At 43.7% G+C, this 18189-nt stretch overlaps 1 protein-coding gene across 1 annotated transcript; it reads right to left on the reverse strand.

The window, feature by feature from the left end:
• Positions 1 to 3662: 3662 nt before the first annotated feature.
• On the reverse strand, positions 3663 to 17524 carry LOC310771175 (WD repeat-containing protein 76-like). Its single transcript, XM_083663833.1, has 9 exons — positions 16908 to 17524; positions 15541 to 15702; positions 13056 to 13171; positions 12715 to 12822; positions 12398 to 12550; positions 12249 to 12302; positions 8764 to 9034; positions 7459 to 7621; positions 3663 to 3745 (listed from the first exon to the last, which is right to left on the reverse strand). Exons 1-7 carry the CDS (start codon positions 17037 to 17039, stop codon positions 8779 to 8781), a joined length of 981 nt encoding a protein of 326 aa, XP_083519959.1. The 5' UTR covers positions 17040 to 17524; the 3' UTR covers positions 3663 to 3745; positions 7459 to 7621; positions 8764 to 8778.
• Positions 17525 to 18189: the final 665 nt, after the last annotated feature.

An 18189-nucleotide genomic window follows, 5' to 3' on the forward strand; every position in this document is an offset into this window, starting at 1 on the left:
TAACAGAGGTAAACAAATTCTAAAATACCCGATACAAAAGAAATACAAGAAGTAAAACATGCAGGTGAATATTATTATCCCTATCTATACCAATAAGAAACCAAAGAAATGTAAAAGTATAGTACGGTAGGCCAAGGTAGGTTCAGGCAGGGTTTGAACCCAGGACTCCCAGGTGAGAGTCGTACGTGCTACCCACATGACCGAAGAGCCAGGCACATGTCTACAATGGCCAAGGTGTATACATATAACAACAGAATATAATAAAGTTAAAACATCACAGCAATGGCTTGACGTCTAGTTCTTCATTGAGGCCATACGGTGCCAACGTGTTGAGTGTATATATGTGAAAAGCCACACGTTGTAAAAGTCATTGTTCGTGGTCACCTCCTCTAGGGGGCTTTTCAACCTTCTCTATCCCCATGTACCGGAGTGAGGAGATGCTGTGTCCTGCTTGTTTGAAGTGGACTGCAACAGGGTTACGTTCATCACCGCATCTGATGTTGCTGCAATGCTCGCTAATCCTAGTGCGGAGGGCTCTAGACATTTTCCCCACATAAGCTAATCCACAAGGACATTTTATCTTTAAAAAAGTTGTATTCTTGTGGAAAGACCTACTCTTTCAACAATTATGTATTTTGTAATGATCACAGGTGTCTGTCATCACCTGATTGGGGCACCACCACCCCATGTGAGGTTATATATATGCCCATGCACAGAGAGCTTGTTCTCTGTACTGCCTGATGAAGACCCGTGAGGGTCAAAATGTTGCTTTTTTGTAATTAAAAAACTAACCGTGGGAGCTTAAAAAACAGTGTGCGGATTTCCTTTTCTTTTTCTATACGCGTATTTTTTCCAGCACCTGTTGAAATAATCTTGGATGTGCGTGCACTCTACTCTTCTGCATATTTCTACCAAAGACACACAATTGTTAATTTTGGTTTGACATTTTTTTTATGTACGGTAATTTAAGTGCCGAGTTGGAAAGGCTTGTTGTCGCTGTGATACTGGCTTATAATAAAACTGTAATAAAAATAGAAACAGTGATAAGTATTATGATGACCTGAGATAAACCTTCTACTACCCAAAACTCAAATGTATCAATCACTGTGGCACTGATGAAGATCCGCCATTAGGCCCTCTCTGCACTTTCACACAGAACCAAGCAGCCCTGCCATACAGGAGTGTGCTTTAGATAGCATCCACCCCTCCCGGATTGAAATTAGGCGTGAACCATGGGCGTTAAGCTTATTATGTCTGAGGAGTCTATTTATTTAATTTTATTTTGCCTTTATATAAACAGGTAAATCAGTGCGACCTGAATTTAACGAGCAACTTTCAATATTCGTCTGATCGACTTTATGGATCACAAAGGCAGCATCATGTATTACAAGCTACACGTAACGGAAGGCTTTCTTACCTTTGGTTCCAGTTTTTTTATAAAGCATATACCCATGTTGTGAAGTAGCCTAATTAAGTCCGTTCTGAAAGCGTGTTGACTGGAAGAAAAAAAGTGTGAAACAGCTGCAGTCTGATTTTAATAACGTTATCGACGGCGTCATTATAGACCACTTGGTTTCTACTTCTGGTTATGTCACTTTCAGAAGAACAGAGCGAATCTCAGGCACAGTGGGCAACGCAAGGCACACACCTGCTCAAGTGACTCGGGCTATAGTAGGAGCACAGTCTGAATGCTAACATTAGTTGTTTTTCGTAAGGGAACGCACAACAGGCGAGACAGCCTGCAGATATGCTTCGGTTAACTTATTTCTGATCGGAGAACTTCAATCTGGAGGTTGTTTTCCCTCAGTCCTCCTGTCATTTCTTTATGAATGAGCCGAGATTGCCGTCTTCCCGCGGCTTAGCCTTTTAGACAGACGTCGATTCTGCGCTGATACTACCTCTACCGGGGGAACGAAAGGCGTAACAAAATGACACGCCATTCCGTTCTTGCGACTTTTATACAGGAGGCATCATTCTACAGGCGGCGCCCCCGCCAGGCCAGTAAAATAATTGCAATTTGTTTTTTTGTTTTTCTGCTCTCCCCAAAATTTAAATATACCTTTATGGCATATTATTACAATTACAATATAGCAATAATGGTGTTGACAGTAATAGAAGATGCCAAATCATTCAAAACAATCAGCATTTTGCTTTTAGGAGCATTGTGCCAGCGTGCGGCGCTGTTCCAAAACATGTAAACGTGTCGTTGCCTGCGAAACGCTCATCCCATAATACAAATGTTCGCATCGCATCCCATAATAGTATGATGATACTTGGGATGCCATTGCGAACATAGATGCGAACAGGTTAGCTAAAAGTTTAGCGTCACCAGCGAGGGGCCCCACCGTTGCGGTCGAGGTACATTTCGAAATCCCTCCAGGCCTGAAAATCTTTCTAGGGGAAACACTGCAGGAGGCGAGACATAACGCTGCAACGAACGCGGCTTTCACAGTCTGTGTTAAAGGGGCTATAGATTGAGACAGCTTTCCTGATTTCCCCTCCCCTGATCAGGTAACATAATGACTTTGGAAAAACAGTTAGCAAGCACGACTCCCATAAAGATATATAAAAAGTATACAGGTGCCTGGGTCGGAGGATACTAGTAGGTGACAGATGTCCCGGCACACGCGGTTTAAGAAAAAATATCTTATTTATTGTGGGCAAGCAAGGTGATGAACGTTTCGCCTAGAAGCCTTCTAGGCGAAACGTTCATCACCTTGCTTGTATAATAAGATATTTTTTCTTAAACCGTGTGTGCCGGGACATCTGTAACATAATGACTTTCCCACACTGAGAGGCTATGTTCAAGTGAGTGGATGTACCCGATGGAAGTCAGCAAAGGAGCTGTGGTGGTCATTGCTGAGGTGTCATATATCCTATGGAAAAAGAAAAGAAAATGCACATTCAATTTAGAGATGTAATTCCAAAACAAGTAGTGCAGTGCAAGTGCTTTAAGCTGTGTCAGCCCCACCTAATCGTGTTGTCCATACAGGAGCTGAGCACTCTGTTCCCTGTACTAGGGGAGAAATAAGCACTGGTTATGCTTAAAGAGTGGCCGTGCAGCTGGCAGACCGCCTGGCTCTCGGTCTTCTTCAGACAGCGGCTATCGTAAATACTCACAAGCCTGCAGAGAAGAAGGAAAATTAGTTTGGACTATTTATAGACTGGACAGACTACAGCTGAACTGACTACAAGCAGGCAATCCAATTTAACACCTTTAGAAAACAAATGATCAAAGTGATTACTGCTCTGGAGAAAATATAAATTAATCAAAGATATGAGTCATACCTGCTCTCGGCCACTGCAAAGTACTGCTTGTTTAGTGGATGGACGCTAACACAGTGAAGGCTCTTGGGGTTGAGGGTGTAGAGGGTGTGGAGGGACTCATGGGAGTTGCTGCAGAGAAATTAAAAACATTAAGAGATTAGAAGCAGCTTTGTACCAGTCTGGAAAACATTATGCATGTTTCTGACAATGTTGTTTATGATTAATAAAAAAAGAGAGCAGGCGGTTAGCACTCTTCATGCTTACTGACATTCAACATGATGAAGAGAGATGGTAAAGAATAGAGAAGTGCTGCATTTTTTAAATCATTAATACAACAGTTGAAGAAGATGGCAGTATGTTACCCTGGGGTGCGCCTATCCACAATGGCAACATCTCCACCAAATTGCCCGACAACTAGTGTCATACAGTCATGTGACAGGAAGTCAAAGGTTTTCAGGCCATCTTCAATAGAATACACCTGGTAGGAAGTAGAAAATGATTCAGATCAGCTGGTGAAGTAGGAATATCTTAAAACTGGAGTGGGTTTACAATTCATGCACGATTTTACATCAACTTAATGAGGACATGGAATGTTTTTTTAAACATCTCCACTGATTTATAAGTTTGTTGCAAAGCAGTAATGAGTAAGTCCAGAATATTTCAGCAAAATTAACAGATGTTGTGCTTGAGGGCGGCTGTTCCAACTACAGATTGTTTATTTTTTCTATATGCACACATCCAGGGAGAATCGAATTGAAAACCTTAACAAGCGTTAATGACCCATGCCAGCAGGCGGGGGAGGATTTCTCAATGCAGAAAATATATAGAGAAGGTAAACACTGTCCATCTGCTTATATTACGGAGATTGTAAACTGATGCAAAGTGGGTTGAAAATCGGCAAAGCCTTCCTTTAATTACACATAGCTGCATCAAGACTTGTTTGTGTAAAAACTGTTCCTGAAATGGAACTGTACACCTGTGATGTCAGCCCCAGCAGAATGTCCAGCAACAAGTGATGTCACAGGTGTTTAACACCCATTTAGAATCCTACCCTTTTCTCCATACTGTATTTCTGCCCTGGGGGCCTGTATCTTATTATAATATATATAGGGGGGGGGGGGGGGGTTCATAATGATCATGAGCCCAAAATGTAAATTCATTACCCCCGCCCCCCCCAAAAATAAAATAATAATAACACCGCGCTCTTCAAGTTAAAAGGTATTGGTTCAAACTGTACTTACTGGCTGAAATTATGATTATTATTATCATTATATATACAGTATATATATATTGTTACAGAGTGATATGTGATTGACATGTGATTGTCAGGGACCCCCTTGTTTAACTCATTGAGTGCCAATGACGTCGATCGACGTCAAATGCGTTTTTTGACGGTGGGACGTGGATCAAAGCCTCCTGCATCTCCTGTACAAATATTGTAGCTATTGGATGTGTATAACCTATTTTACGGACTCATTAGGTGGCGACAGTGCTCTCCAGATTAGAGAAAGGTCAGGAAAACAGTAGGAAAAAGCCCCGTGATGAAAGTGAAACCGCTCATGCTGCAGGCGGAGCCATATAGATTGCTCTGGCTGCAGCTGACGTTGGCTGCGAACAGCAGTCAATCCGCTCCCACAACTGAGCCCCTCTGCCTCTGTCTGTCTGTCTGCATAGTTTCTCCACACGATTAGCCGCCAGAAAAGCAGCACCCGACACTGAAAAGCCAAACAATTCTCAGCAGTCCGGTTTGGCTTTTCCGTGTCGCGCTGGGAGCCGGCGCACAAAAACGGAGCACTCCGAAAATAGACGCTGGGTGCGTGAGGCTGTGTGTTAGTGTGGGGAGGAGTTTGCAGCTGAGGGGGGGGGAGAGGGGGGTGGGGCACGCAGGGCACCACACAACTACACCACGTCACTACATCAGAAAATATTAGCTAGAGTCAGTGAATGTGCTTGAAATGCTTCATTTCACAAAAGGCTGAATAACTCAGCTTCTAATTTGAAACGCCTGAAAACGCTGAAAACAACCTATCTTCTCCGGCTCATAACTAAAGAACGGAAAATGGTATCAATAAACTTTTTTTTGCTGATGATACAATAGAGTCTCCTTGTTCTTTGTGCGTGTTCGGTGTTTACATAGTAATATCACACAATATTCTGTGGGCCTCGAGAAATCACTGAAAACGCTCTGAAACTCTGGCACTGGGAGCGTCCGTTCTCCAAAAGTGGCTGGCACTCAATGAGTTAATTATAATATGTCAATTTACGTCTTTGCATCAGAGGATCAAACAGGAAGTGGGAGTGGCTTAGAGATTATATCCGTGGCATTTCAGGTGCGCAGCCCCCCCCCCCCCCCTCTCTGCCATGTTGGTCTGCTAGTCTGATCAGGAAGCCATGTATCGCTCCTGTTCCCCAGTGCTCTATTGATCCCTCCGTTTCCACGTGTATGGGTGTGACTGTGTGTGTGAGATATTATTTTGAATTAGCGTCCCCAATCTACTGAACGGGAGCTGCTGATGGCCCGCTCCACACTACCGACTGAGCTGTCCACACAAGCCGGGCTGTCTAGGTGTCATCGCCCCATGCTGATAGCAGGTGAGCTGCTCCCATTCACTTTGTGACTTCTTGTTTGATATTTCTGTGCAAAGACGTTCTGTGTTGTTGTGGCAGGTGTGGACTGACTAGACACGAGCTTGATCCTATTTTGAGAGCCAGATCTGTCACAATATATATATATATATATATATATATATATATATATAGTAAATTCGTAGATAGATGCCACTGGGGAAGGGGGGGTGATCAATAAAACTACATTTTATGGAACAAAATTTACATCTTCAAAGAGGGCCTTCTCTACATCCATGCAGCGTAGAGATCCATCGTAGCTGAGGGTCAGCAGGTGGCTAGGATGAGTCCTGGAGAACATCATGCAGCTCACTGGACGCTGAGAGTGGGGCTCAAAAAGCAGCACGCCATCATCACCGTAATCACCACCCTTAACTCATTGAATGCCATGGACGTCCTTCGACGTCCAATTAAATAGTGACGTAGAGTGCCACGGACGTCCTTCGACGTCCAATGCGTTTTTTGACGGTGGGACGTCGATCAAAGCCTTCCGCAGCTCCTGTACAACTATAGTAGCTATTGGAGGTCTATAACCTATTTTACAGAAGCCTTAGGTGGCGACAGTGCTCTCCAGATTACAGAAATGTCAGGAATACACAGCCTGAAATAGCCTTGATGAAAGAGAACCCGCTCATGCTGCAGTCCAGAGCCATGTAGATTGTTCTGGCTGCAACTGACGGTGCGTGCGAACAGTCAATCCGCGCACACAACTGAGTCCTTCTGCCTCTGTCTGTCTGTCAGCATAGTTTCTCCACATGATTAGCCGCTAGAAAAGCAGCAGCGCGACACTGAAAAGCCAAACCTTTCACTGCAGTCCGCGTGTGGCTTCTCCATGTTGCGCTGCCTGGGAGGCGGCGCTTCCCAGGCTTCCTAGACGCTTGGTGCGAGGCTGTGTGTTACTAGTGTGGGGAGGAGTTTTCAGCTGAGGGGGGGTGAGGGGGGGTGGGGCACGCAGGGCAGGACACAACTACACCACATCACTACATCAGAAAATATTACCGTATCTAGAGTCAGTGAATGTGCTTGAAATGCTGCATTTCACAAAAGGCTGAATATCTCAGCTTATAATTTGAAATGCCTGAAAACGCTGAAAACAACCTATCTTCTCCGGCTCATAACTAAAGAACGGAAAATGGTATCAATAAACTTTTTTTTGCTGATGATACAATAGAGTCTCCTTGTTCTTTTTGCGTGTTCGGTGTTTACATAGTAATATCACACAATATTCTGTGGGCCTCGAGAAATCACTGAAAACGCTCTGAAAACTCTGGCACTGGGAGCGTCCGTTCTCCAAAAGTGGCTGGCACTCAATGAGTTAAAGAGTAAATAATAAATCAATCAAGTTGTACTGTAACACTGTACTTTTCCCCTAAGTGTCCAGTCATTGATGTTTTACTTCAGGAACTCATTTCCTTGTCATTTTAGCGGACATCCACAGGCTGGCAAAAGTAGGAACCAAATTTATGTATTTTTTGTGTCACTGGAATACGATTCAGAACATCCAAACTCCCAAATTCTAAAAAGATGGTGTTAGCAAATGGTTATGATCAAAGCAAAGAAACTCACCAAGTTCCAGAGTCCTACATGCCCCCATTTATCTCCTGCAGCCATGAGCAGACTGCTAGTGCAGGGGTGGAAGGCAGCAGAGTATATGCGTTGTTGAACCACTTTGGCCACTTGATCTTCAGTTATCCTCATGGTCTTAAGGGAAGAGCGATACCTGCATCACCTGCAACCACAAAGATGAACTGTAAAAGACCACACAAAAATATATTGTATAGTCAATTCTATTTAAACGCCCAGCGATGCATCAACATTTTTTTTTTTTTACAAATGTCAGATGTCTAAATATTCAGACTTAAACATCATAAACAGTCAGGACACAAAGTGACAAACAGGAGTCATGAGGTAAAGTTGTTTGAAGCCACTGTAGTTATCATAGTCTGAAGTCTCTAGTCGACTTCCTCAACGGTGGGACTGTGAGCCGGCTCCCGCCTGCTCTCTGCAGCCCTGTGCAGGTGTTGCTCTCTGGTACAACACACAATCTCCAGCTCTTTCTACGGGTGCTGGTACTGTTCTTTATCAGCCAGCTGGTTGTTATCCAGCCAGGCGATGGCCTGGTGGCACCTCTCCGCACCTTCCTCTGGTCCTCCTCGCTAATCTTGCCCTTCACGTTGAAGGCGTATGACTCCAGGGATTTTTTTTTATTATTTTTTGTGCATTCGTGCAGGACTTCACCTGGGAGGATCGACAGGCAAGGGAACAACTGTGGCCGAAAATCAAGCAAGCCAGATCGCTGGGTAAGGTGGCTTTCTACAAAGGCCACGTCGCAGTAATTGATGGACGTACAGTAAAGGCTTAATGTATTAAATGCAAACAGCAGTCAAAAGAAACAAGAAAAAAAACATATAGACAATATTCCAAGGTTTGGCCTGCCATTAAGAGAACAGTATAAAACTCAATCAATTGCGACTCCAAGAATGAACAGTCTAAATTCTTCGCCATACGGTGCATTACGCAAAACAGCCAGAAGATGGCGATGTTGCCCAAGGCAAACAGCCTGGCAGATAGCTAAAACGTCTAAAACAAGCAGCTATTGACAGCTGTCTATTTTTGAAAGAGCAGTTGGAGTATCAGGATGTTGGAAATAGTCCTGAAAGTGAGACAAATAGTAAAGGGAGAAACTAGGTTTTCTGAAGCTTTGAACCAATTGTGAACCTGGGGACATCTGCTGGTCAAATTTGAAACAGGATGCCCCCTAAAAACAATGATTTAGTAGCCTAGTCTACATTATCCTGAAACAAATCCAATTTGTGGGACTTCATAATAGACATATGTAGGCATTTATAAATGGTGGCGTTGTTCGTGCACGTTTTGGTCCTGGTCTCAGTTGGTGAAGACATGCAGGCGTCCTGAGTTGTTGCCGCCCAGCAAAGCATTCCTTGTAGGATGGAAGGCTGTGATGGACAGCACCGTGCTGAGGTGGTGGTCGTCTCTGAAGGAGTGCTGCAGCTGGCCGCTTTCGTGGAAGACCTGCACCTGGCGAGGCCGCTCCATGCTTCCCACCACAAAGCAGTCCTCTTGTTTAGGGTCCCACACTGCTGATAGCTTCGTCAGCCATCGGCCTGTGTTCAGGTTATGTCTGAAAATAAATTTCAGACAACTTAGCATACAGTATAGTCTGATGAAGAATGTGTTACCCACTTCTAGTAAAATCTGACTGGACTCACTGTAGCAGGAGTAATGGCATGTAAACAATTGCATTGCCTTTTCATGTGGTTTTTTCTACCAAAGAAAAAGAAAAGGAAATCCGCACTGTTTTTTAAGCTCCCACGTGAGTTTTTTAATTACAAAAAAGCAACGGGTCTTCATCAGGCAGTACAGAGAACAAGCTCTCTGTGCATGGGCATATATATAACCTCACATGGGGTGGTGGTGCCCCAATCAGGTGACGACAGACACCTGTGATCATTACAAAATACATAATTGTTGAAAGAGTCCACAAGAATACAACTTTTTTTAAAGATCATATAATAACAGAGGTAAACAAATTCTAAAATACCCGATACAAAAGAAATACAAGAAGTAAAACATGCAGGTGAATATTATTATCCCTATCTATACCAATAAGAAACCAAAGAAATGTAAAAGTATAGTACGGTAGGCCAAGGTAGGTTCAGGCAGGGTTTGAACCCAGGACTCCCAGGTGAGAGTCGTACGTGCTACCCACATGACCGAAGAGCCAGGCACATGTCTACAATGGCCAAGGTGTATACATATAACAACAGAATATAATAAAGTTAAAACATCACAGCAATGGCTTGACGTCTAGTTCTTCATTGAGGCCATACGGTGCCAACGTGTTGAGTGTATATATGTGAAAAGCCACACGTTGTAAAAGTCATTGTTCGTGGTCACCTCCTCTAGGGGGCTTTTCAACCTTCTCTATCCCCATGTACCGGAGTGAGGAGATGCTGTGTCCTGCTTGTTTGAAGTGGACTGCAACAGGGTTACGTTCATCACCGCATCTGATGTTGCTGCAATGCTCGCTAATCCTAGTGCGGAGGGCTCTAGACATTTTCCCCACATAAGCTAATCCACAAGGACATTTTATCTTTAAAAAAGTTGTATTCTTGTGGAAAGACCTACTCTTTCAACAATTATGTATTTTGTAATGATCACAGGTGTCTGTCATCACCTGATTGGGGCACCACCACCCCATGTGAGGTTATATATATGCCCATGCACAGAGAGCTTGTTCTCTGTACTGCCTGATGAAGACCCGTGAGGGTCAAAATGTTGCTTTTTTGTAATTAAAAAACTAACCGTGGGAGCTTAAAAAACAGTGTGCGGATTTCCTTTTCTTTTTCTATACGCGTATTTTTTCCAGCACCTGTTGAAATAATCTTGGATGTGCGTGCACTCTACTCTTCTGCATATTTCTACCAAAGACACACAATTGTTAATTTTGGTTTGACATTTTTTTTATGTACGGTAATTTAAGTGCCGAGTTGGAAAGGCTTGTTGTCGCTGTGATACTGGCTTATAATAAAACTGTAATAAAAATAGAAACAGTGATAAGTATTATGATGACCTGAGATAAACCTTCTACTACCCAAAACTCAAATGTATCAATCACTGTGGCACTGATGAAGATCCGCCATTAGGCCCTCTCTGCACTTTCACACAGAACCAAGCAGCCCTGCCATACAGGAGTGTGCTTTAGATAGCATCCACCCCTCCCGGATTGAAATTAGGCGTGAACCATGGGCGTTAAGCTTATTATGTCTGAGGAGTCTATTTATTTAATTTTATTTTGCCTTTATATAAACAGGTAAATCAGTGCGACCTGAATTTAACGAGCAACTTTCAATATTCGTCTGATCGACTTTATGGATCACAAAGGCAGCATCATGTATTACAAGCTACACGTAACGGAAGGCTTTCTTACCTTTGGTTCCAGTTTTTTTATAAAGCATATACCCATGTTGTGAAGTAGCCTAATTAAGTCCGTTCTGAAAGCGTGTTGACTGGAAGAAAAAAAGTGTGAAACAGCTGCAGTCTGATTTTAATAACGTTATCGACGGCGTCATTATAGACCACTTGGTTTCTACTTCTGGTTATGTCACTTTCAGAAGAACAGAGCGAATCTCAGGCACAGTGGGCAACGCAAGGCACACACCTGCTCAAGTGACTCGGGCTATAGTAGGAGCACAGTCTGAATGCTAACATTAGTTGTTTTTCGTAAGGGAACGCACAACAGGCGAGACAGCCTGCAGATATGCTTCGGTTAACTTATTTCTGATCGGAGAACTTCAATCTGGAGGTTGTTTTCCCTCAGTCCTCCTGTCATTTCTTTATGAATGAGCCGAGATTGCCGTCTTCCCGCGGCTTAGCCTTTTAGACAGACGTCGATTCTGCGCTGATACTACCTCTACCGGGGGAACGAAAGGCGTAACAAAATGACACGCCATTCCGTTCTTGCGACTTTTATACAGGAGGCATCATTCTACAGGCGGCGCCCCCGCCAGGCCAGTAAAATAATTGCAATTTGTTTTTTTGTTTTTCTGCTCTCCCCAAAATTTAAATATACCTTTATGGCATATTATTACAATTACAATATAGCAATAATGGTGTTGACAGTAATAGAAGATGCCAAATCATTCAAAACAATCAGCATTTTGCTTTTAGGAGCATTGTGCCAGCGTGCGGCGCTGTTCCAAAACATGTAAACGTGTCGTTGCCTGCGAAACGCTCATCCCATAATACAAATGTTCGCATCGCATCCCATAATAGTATGATGATACTTGGGATGCCATTGCGAACATAGATGCGAACAGGTTAGCTAAAAGTTTAGCGTCACCAGCGAGGGGCCCCACCGTTGCGGTCGAGGTACATTTCGAAATCCCTCCAGGCCTGAAAATCTTTCTAGGGGAAACACTGCAGGAGGCGAGACATAACGCTGCAACGAACGCGGCTTTCACAGTCTGTGTTAAAGGGGCTATAGATTGAGACAGCTTTCCTGATTTCCCCTCCCCTGATCAGGTAACATAATGACTTTGGAAAAACAGTTAGCAAGCACGACTCCCATAAAGATATATAAAAAGTATACAGGTGCCTGGGTCGGAGGATACTAGTAGGTGACAGATGTCCCGGCACACGCGGTTTAAGAAAAAATATCTTATTTATTGTGGGCAAGCAAGGTGATGAACGTTTCGCCTAGAAGCCTTCTAGGCGAAACGTTCATCACCTTGCTTGTATAATAAGATATTTTTTCTTAAACCGTGTGTGCCGGGACATCTGTAACATAATGACTTTCCCACACTGAGAGGCTATGTTCAAGTGAGTGGATGTACCCGATGGAAGTCAGCAAAGGAGCTGTGGTGGTCATTGCTGAGGTGTCATATATCCTATGGAAAAAGAAAAGAAAATGCACATTCAATTTAGAGATGTAATTCCAAAACAAGTAGTGCAGTGCAAGTGCTTTAAGCTGTGTCAGCCCCACCTAATCGTGTTGTCCATACAGGAGCTGAGCACTCTGTTCCCTGTACTAGGGGAGAAATAAGCACTGGTTATGCTTAAAGAGTGGCCGTGCAGCTGGCAGACCGCCTGGCTCTCGGTCTTCTTCAGACAGCGGCTATCGTAAATACTCACAAGCCTGCAGAGAAGAAGGAAAATTAGTTTGGACTATTTATAGACTGGACAGACTACAGCTGAACTGACTACAAGCAGGCAATCCAATTTAACAACTTTAGAAAACAAATGATCAAAGTGATTACTGCTCTGGAGAAAATATAAATTAATCAAAGATATGAGTCATACCTGCTCTCGGCCACTGCAAAGTACTGCTTGTTTAGTGGATGGACGCTAACACAGTGAAGGCTCTTGGGGTTGAGGGTGTAGAGGGTGTGGAGGGACTCATGGGAGTTGCTGCAGAGAAATTAAAAACATTAAGAGATTAGAAGCAGCTTTGTACCAGTCTGGAAAACATTATGCATGTTTCTGACAATGTTGTTTATGATTAATAAAAAAAGAGAGCAGGCGGTTAGCACTCTTCATGCTTACTGACATTCAACATGATGAAGAGAGATGGTAAAGAATAGAGAAGTGCTGCATTTTTTAAATCATTAATACAACAGTTGAAGAAGATGGCAGTATGTTACCCTGGGGTGCGCCTATCCACAATGGCAACATCTCCACCAAATTGCCCGACAACTAGTGTCATACAGTCATGTGACAGGAAGTCAAAGGTTTTCAGGCCATCTTCAATAGAATACACCTGGTAGGAAGTAGAAAATGATTCAGATCAGCTGGTGAAGTAGGAATATCTTAAAACTGGAGTGGGTTTACAATTCATGCACGATTTTACATCAACTTAATGAGGACATGGAATGTTTTTTTAAACATCTCCACTGATTTATAAGTTTGTTGCAAAGCAGTAATGAGTAAGTCCAGAATATTTCAGCAAAATTAACAGATGTTGTGCTTGAGGGCGGCTGTTCCAACTACAGATTGTTTATTTTTTCTATATGCACACATCCAGGGAGAATCGAATTGAAAACCTTAACAAGCGTTAATGACCCATGCCAGCAGGCGGGGGAGGATTTCTCAATGCAGAAAATATATAGAGAATATATAGAGAAGGTAAACACTGTCCATCTGCTTATATTACGGAGATTGTAAACTGATGCAAAGTGGGTTGAAAATCGGCAAAGCCTTCCTTTAATTACACATAGCTGCATCAAGACTTGTTTGTGTAAAAACTGTTCCTGAAATGGAACTGTACACCTGTGATGTCAGCCCCAGCAGAATGTCCAGCAACAAGTGATGTCACAGGTGTTTAACACCCATTTAGAATCCTACCCTTTTCTCCATACTGTATTTCTGCCCTGGGGGCCTGTATCTTATTATAATATATATAGGGGGGGGGGGGGGGGAGGTTCATAATGATCATGAGCCCAAAATGTAAATTCATTACCCCCGCCCCCCCCAAAAATAAAATAATAATAACACCGCGCTCTTCAAGTTAAAAGGTATTGGTTCAAACTGTACTTACTGGCTGAAATTATGATTATTATTATCATTATATATACAGTATATATATATTGTTACAGAGTGATATGTGATTGACATGTGATTGTCAGGGACCCCCTTGTTTAACTCATTGAGTGCCAATGACGTCGATCGACGTCAAATGCGTTTTTTGACGGTGGGACGTGGATCAAAGCCTCCTGCATCTCCTGTACAAATATTGTAGCTATTGGATGTGTATAACCTATTTTACGGACTCATTAGGTGGCGACAGTGCTCTCCAGATTAGAGAAAGGTCAGGAAAACAGTAGGAAAAAGCCCCGTGATGAAAGTGAAACCGCTCATGCTGCAGGCGGAGCCATATAGATTGCTCTGGCTGCAGCTGACGTTGGCTGCGAACAGCAGTCAATCCGCTCCCACAACTGAGCCCCTCTGCCTCTGTCTGTCTGTCTGCATAGTTTCTCCACACGATTAGCCGCCAGAAAAGCAGCACCCGACACTGAAAAGCCAAACAATTCTCAGCAGTCCGGTTTGGCTTTTCCGTGTCGCGCTGGGAGCCGGCGCACAAAAACGGAGCACTCCGAAAATAGACGCTGGGTGCGTGAGGCTGTGTGTTAGTGTGGGGAGGAGTTTGCAGCTGAGGGGGGGGGAGAGGGGGGTGGGGCACGCAGGGCACCACACAACTACACCACGTCACTACATCAGAAAATATTAGCTAGAGTCAGTGAATGTGCTTGAAATGCTTCATTTCACAAAAGGCTGAATAACTCAGCTTCTAATTTGAAACGCCTGAAAACGCTGAAAACAACCTATCTTCTCCGGCTCATAACTAAAGAACGGAAAATGGTATCAATAAACTTTTTTTTGCTGATGATACAATAGAGTCTCCTTGTTCTTTGTGCGTGTTCGGTGTTTACATAGTAATATCACACAATATTCTGTGGGCCTCGAGAAATCACTGAAAACGCTCTGAAACTCTGGCACTGGGAGCGTCCGTTCTCCAAAAGTGGCTGGCACTCAATGAGTTAATTATAATATGTCAATTTACGTCTTTGCATCAGAGGATCAAACAGGAAGTGGGAGTGGCTTAGAGATTATATCCGTGGCATTTCAGGTGCGCAGGCCCCCCCCCCCCCCTCTCTGCCATGTTGGTCTGCTAGTCTGATCAGGAAGCCATGTATCGCTCCTGTTCCCCAGTGCTCTATTGATCCCTCCGTTTCCACGTGTATGGGTGTGACTGTGTGTGTGAGATATTATTTTGAATTAGCGTCCCCAATCTACTGAACGGGAGCTGCTGATGGCCCGCTCCACACTACCGACTGAGCTGTCCACACAAGCCGGGCTGTCTAGGTGTCATCGCCCCATGCTGATAGCAGGTGAGCTGCTCCCATTCACTTTGTGACTTCTTGTTTGATATTTCTGTGCAAAGACGTTCTGTGTTGTTGTGGCAGGTGTGGACTGACTAGACACGAGCTTGATCCTATTTTGAGAGCCAGATCTGTCACAATATATATATATATATATATATATATATATATATATAGTAAATTCGTAGATAGATGCCACTGGGGAAGGGGGGGTGATCAATAAAACTACATTTTATGGAACAAAATTTACATCTTCAAAGAGGGCCTTCTCTACATCCATGCAGCGTAGAGATCCATCGTAGCTGAGGGTCAGCAGGTGGCTAGGATGAGTCCTGGAGAACATCATGCAGCTCACTGGACGCTGAGAGTGGGGCTCAAAAAGCAGCACGCCATCATCACCGTAATCACCACCCTTAACTCATTGAATGCCATGGACGTCCTTCGACGTCCAATTAAATAGTGACGTAGAGTGCCACGGACGTCCTTCGACGTCCAATGCGTTTTTTGACGGTGGGACGTCGATCAAAGCCTTCCGCAGCTCCTGTACAACTATAGTAGCTATTGGAGGTCTATAACCTATTTTACAGAAGCCTTAGGTGGCGACAGTGCTCTCCAGATTACAGAAATGTCAGGAATACACAGCCTGAAATAGCCTTGATGAAAGAGAACCCGCTCATGCTGCAGTCCAGAGCCATGTAGATTGTTCTGGCTGCAACTGACGGTGCGTGCGAACACAGTCAATCCGCGCACACAACTGAGTCCTTCTGCCTCTGTCTGTCTGTCAGCATAGTTTCTCCACATGATTAGCCGCTAGAAAAGCAGCAGCGCGACACTGAAAAGCCAAACCTTTCACTGCAGTCCGCGTGTGGCTTCTCCATGTTGCGCTGCCTGGGAGGCGGCGCTTCCCAGGCTTCCTAGACGCTTGGTGCGAGGCTGTGTGTTACTAGTGTGGGGAGGAGTTTTCAGCTGAGGGGGGGGAGGGGGGGAGGGGGGGTGGGGCACGCAGGGCAGGACACAACTACACCACATCACTACATCAGAAAATATTACCGTATCTAGAGTCAGTGAATGTGCTTGAAATGCTGCATTTCACAAAAGGCTGAATATCTCAGCTTATAATTTGAAATGCCTGAAAACGCTGAAAACAACCTATCTTCTCCGGCTCATAACTAAAGAACGGAAAATGGTATCAATAAACTTTTTTTTGCTGATGATACAATAGAGTCTCCTTGTTCTTTTTGCGTGTTCGGTGTTTACATAGTAATATCACACAATATTCTGTGGGCCTCGAGAAATCACTGAAAACGCTCTGAAAACTCTGGCACTGGGAGCGTCCGTTCTCCAAAAGTGGCTGGCACTCAATGAGTTAAAGAGTAAATAATAAATCAATCAAGTTGTACTGTAACACTGTACTTTTCCCCTAAGTGTCCAGTCATTGATGTTTTACTTCAGGAACTCATTTCCTTGTCATTTTAGCGGACATCCACAGGCTGGCAAAAGTAGGAACCAAATTTATGTATTTTTTGTGTCACTGGAATACGATTCAGAACATCCAAACTCCCAAATTCTAAAAAGATGGTGTTAGCAAATGGTTATGATCAAAGCAAAGAAACTCACCAAGTTCCAGAGTCCTACATGCCCCCATTTATCTCCTGCAGCCATGAGCAGACTGCTAGTGCAGGGGTGGAAGGCAGCAGAGTATATGCGTTGTTGAACCACTTTGGCCACTTGATCTTCAGTTATCCTCATGGTCTTAAGGGAAGAGCGATACCTGCATCACCTGCAACCACAAAGATGAACTGTAAAAGACCACACAAAAATATATTGTATAGTCAATTCTATTTAAACGCCCAGCGATGCATCAACATTTTTTTTTTTTTACAAATGTCAGATGTCTAAATATTCAGACTTAAACATCATAAACAGTCAGGACACAAAGTGACAAACAGGAGTCATGAGGTAAAGTTGTTTGAAGCCACTGTAGTTATCATAGTCTGAAGTCTCTAGTCGACTTCCTCAACGGTGGGACTGTGAGCCGGCTCCCGCCTGCTCTCTGCAGCCCTGTGCAGGTGTTGCTCTCTGGTACAACACACAATCTCCAGCTCTTTCTACGGGTGCTGGTACTGTTCTTTATCAGCCAGCTGGTTGTTATCCAGCCAGGCGATGGCCTGGTGGCACCTCTCCGCACCTTCCTCTGGTCCTCCTCGCTAATCTTGCCCTTCACGTTGAAGGCGTATGACTCCAGGGATTTTTTTTTATTATTTTTTGTGCATTCGTGCAGGACTTCACCTGGGAGGATCGACAGGCAAGGGAACAACTGTGGCCGAAAATCAAGCAAGCCAGATCGCTGGGTAAGGTGGCTTTCTACAAAGGCCACGTCGCAGTAATTGATGGACGTACAGTAAAGGCTTAATGTATTAAATGCAAACAGCAGTCAAAAGAAACAAGAAAAAAAACATATAGACAATATTCCAAGGTTTGGCCTGCCATTAAGAGAACAGTATAAAACTCAATCAATTGCGACTCCAAGAATGAACAGTCTAAATTCTTCGCCATACGGTGCATTACGCAAAACAGCCAGAAGATGGCGATGTTGCCCAAGGCAAACAGCCTGGCAGATAGCTAAAACGTCTAAAACAAGCAGCTATTGACAGCTGTCTATTTTTGAAAGAGCAGTTGGAGTATCAGGATGTTGGAAATAGTCCTGAAAGTGAGACAAATAGTAAAGGGAGAAACTAGGTTTTCTGAAGCTTTGAACCAATTGTGAACCTGGGGACATCTGCTGGTCAAATTTGAAACAGGATGCCCCCTAAAAACAATGATTTAGTAGCCTAGTCTACATTATCCTGAAACAAATCCAATTTGTGGGACTTCATAATAGACATATGTAGGCATTTAT

This window comes from Poromitra crassiceps, assembly GCF_964638095.1.
Source record: "Poromitra crassiceps genome assembly, contig: HAP1_SCAFFOLD_389, whole genome shotgun sequence".
Classification (NCBI taxonomy): Eukaryota; Metazoa; Chordata; class Actinopteri; order Beryciformes; family Melamphaidae; genus Poromitra; species Poromitra crassiceps.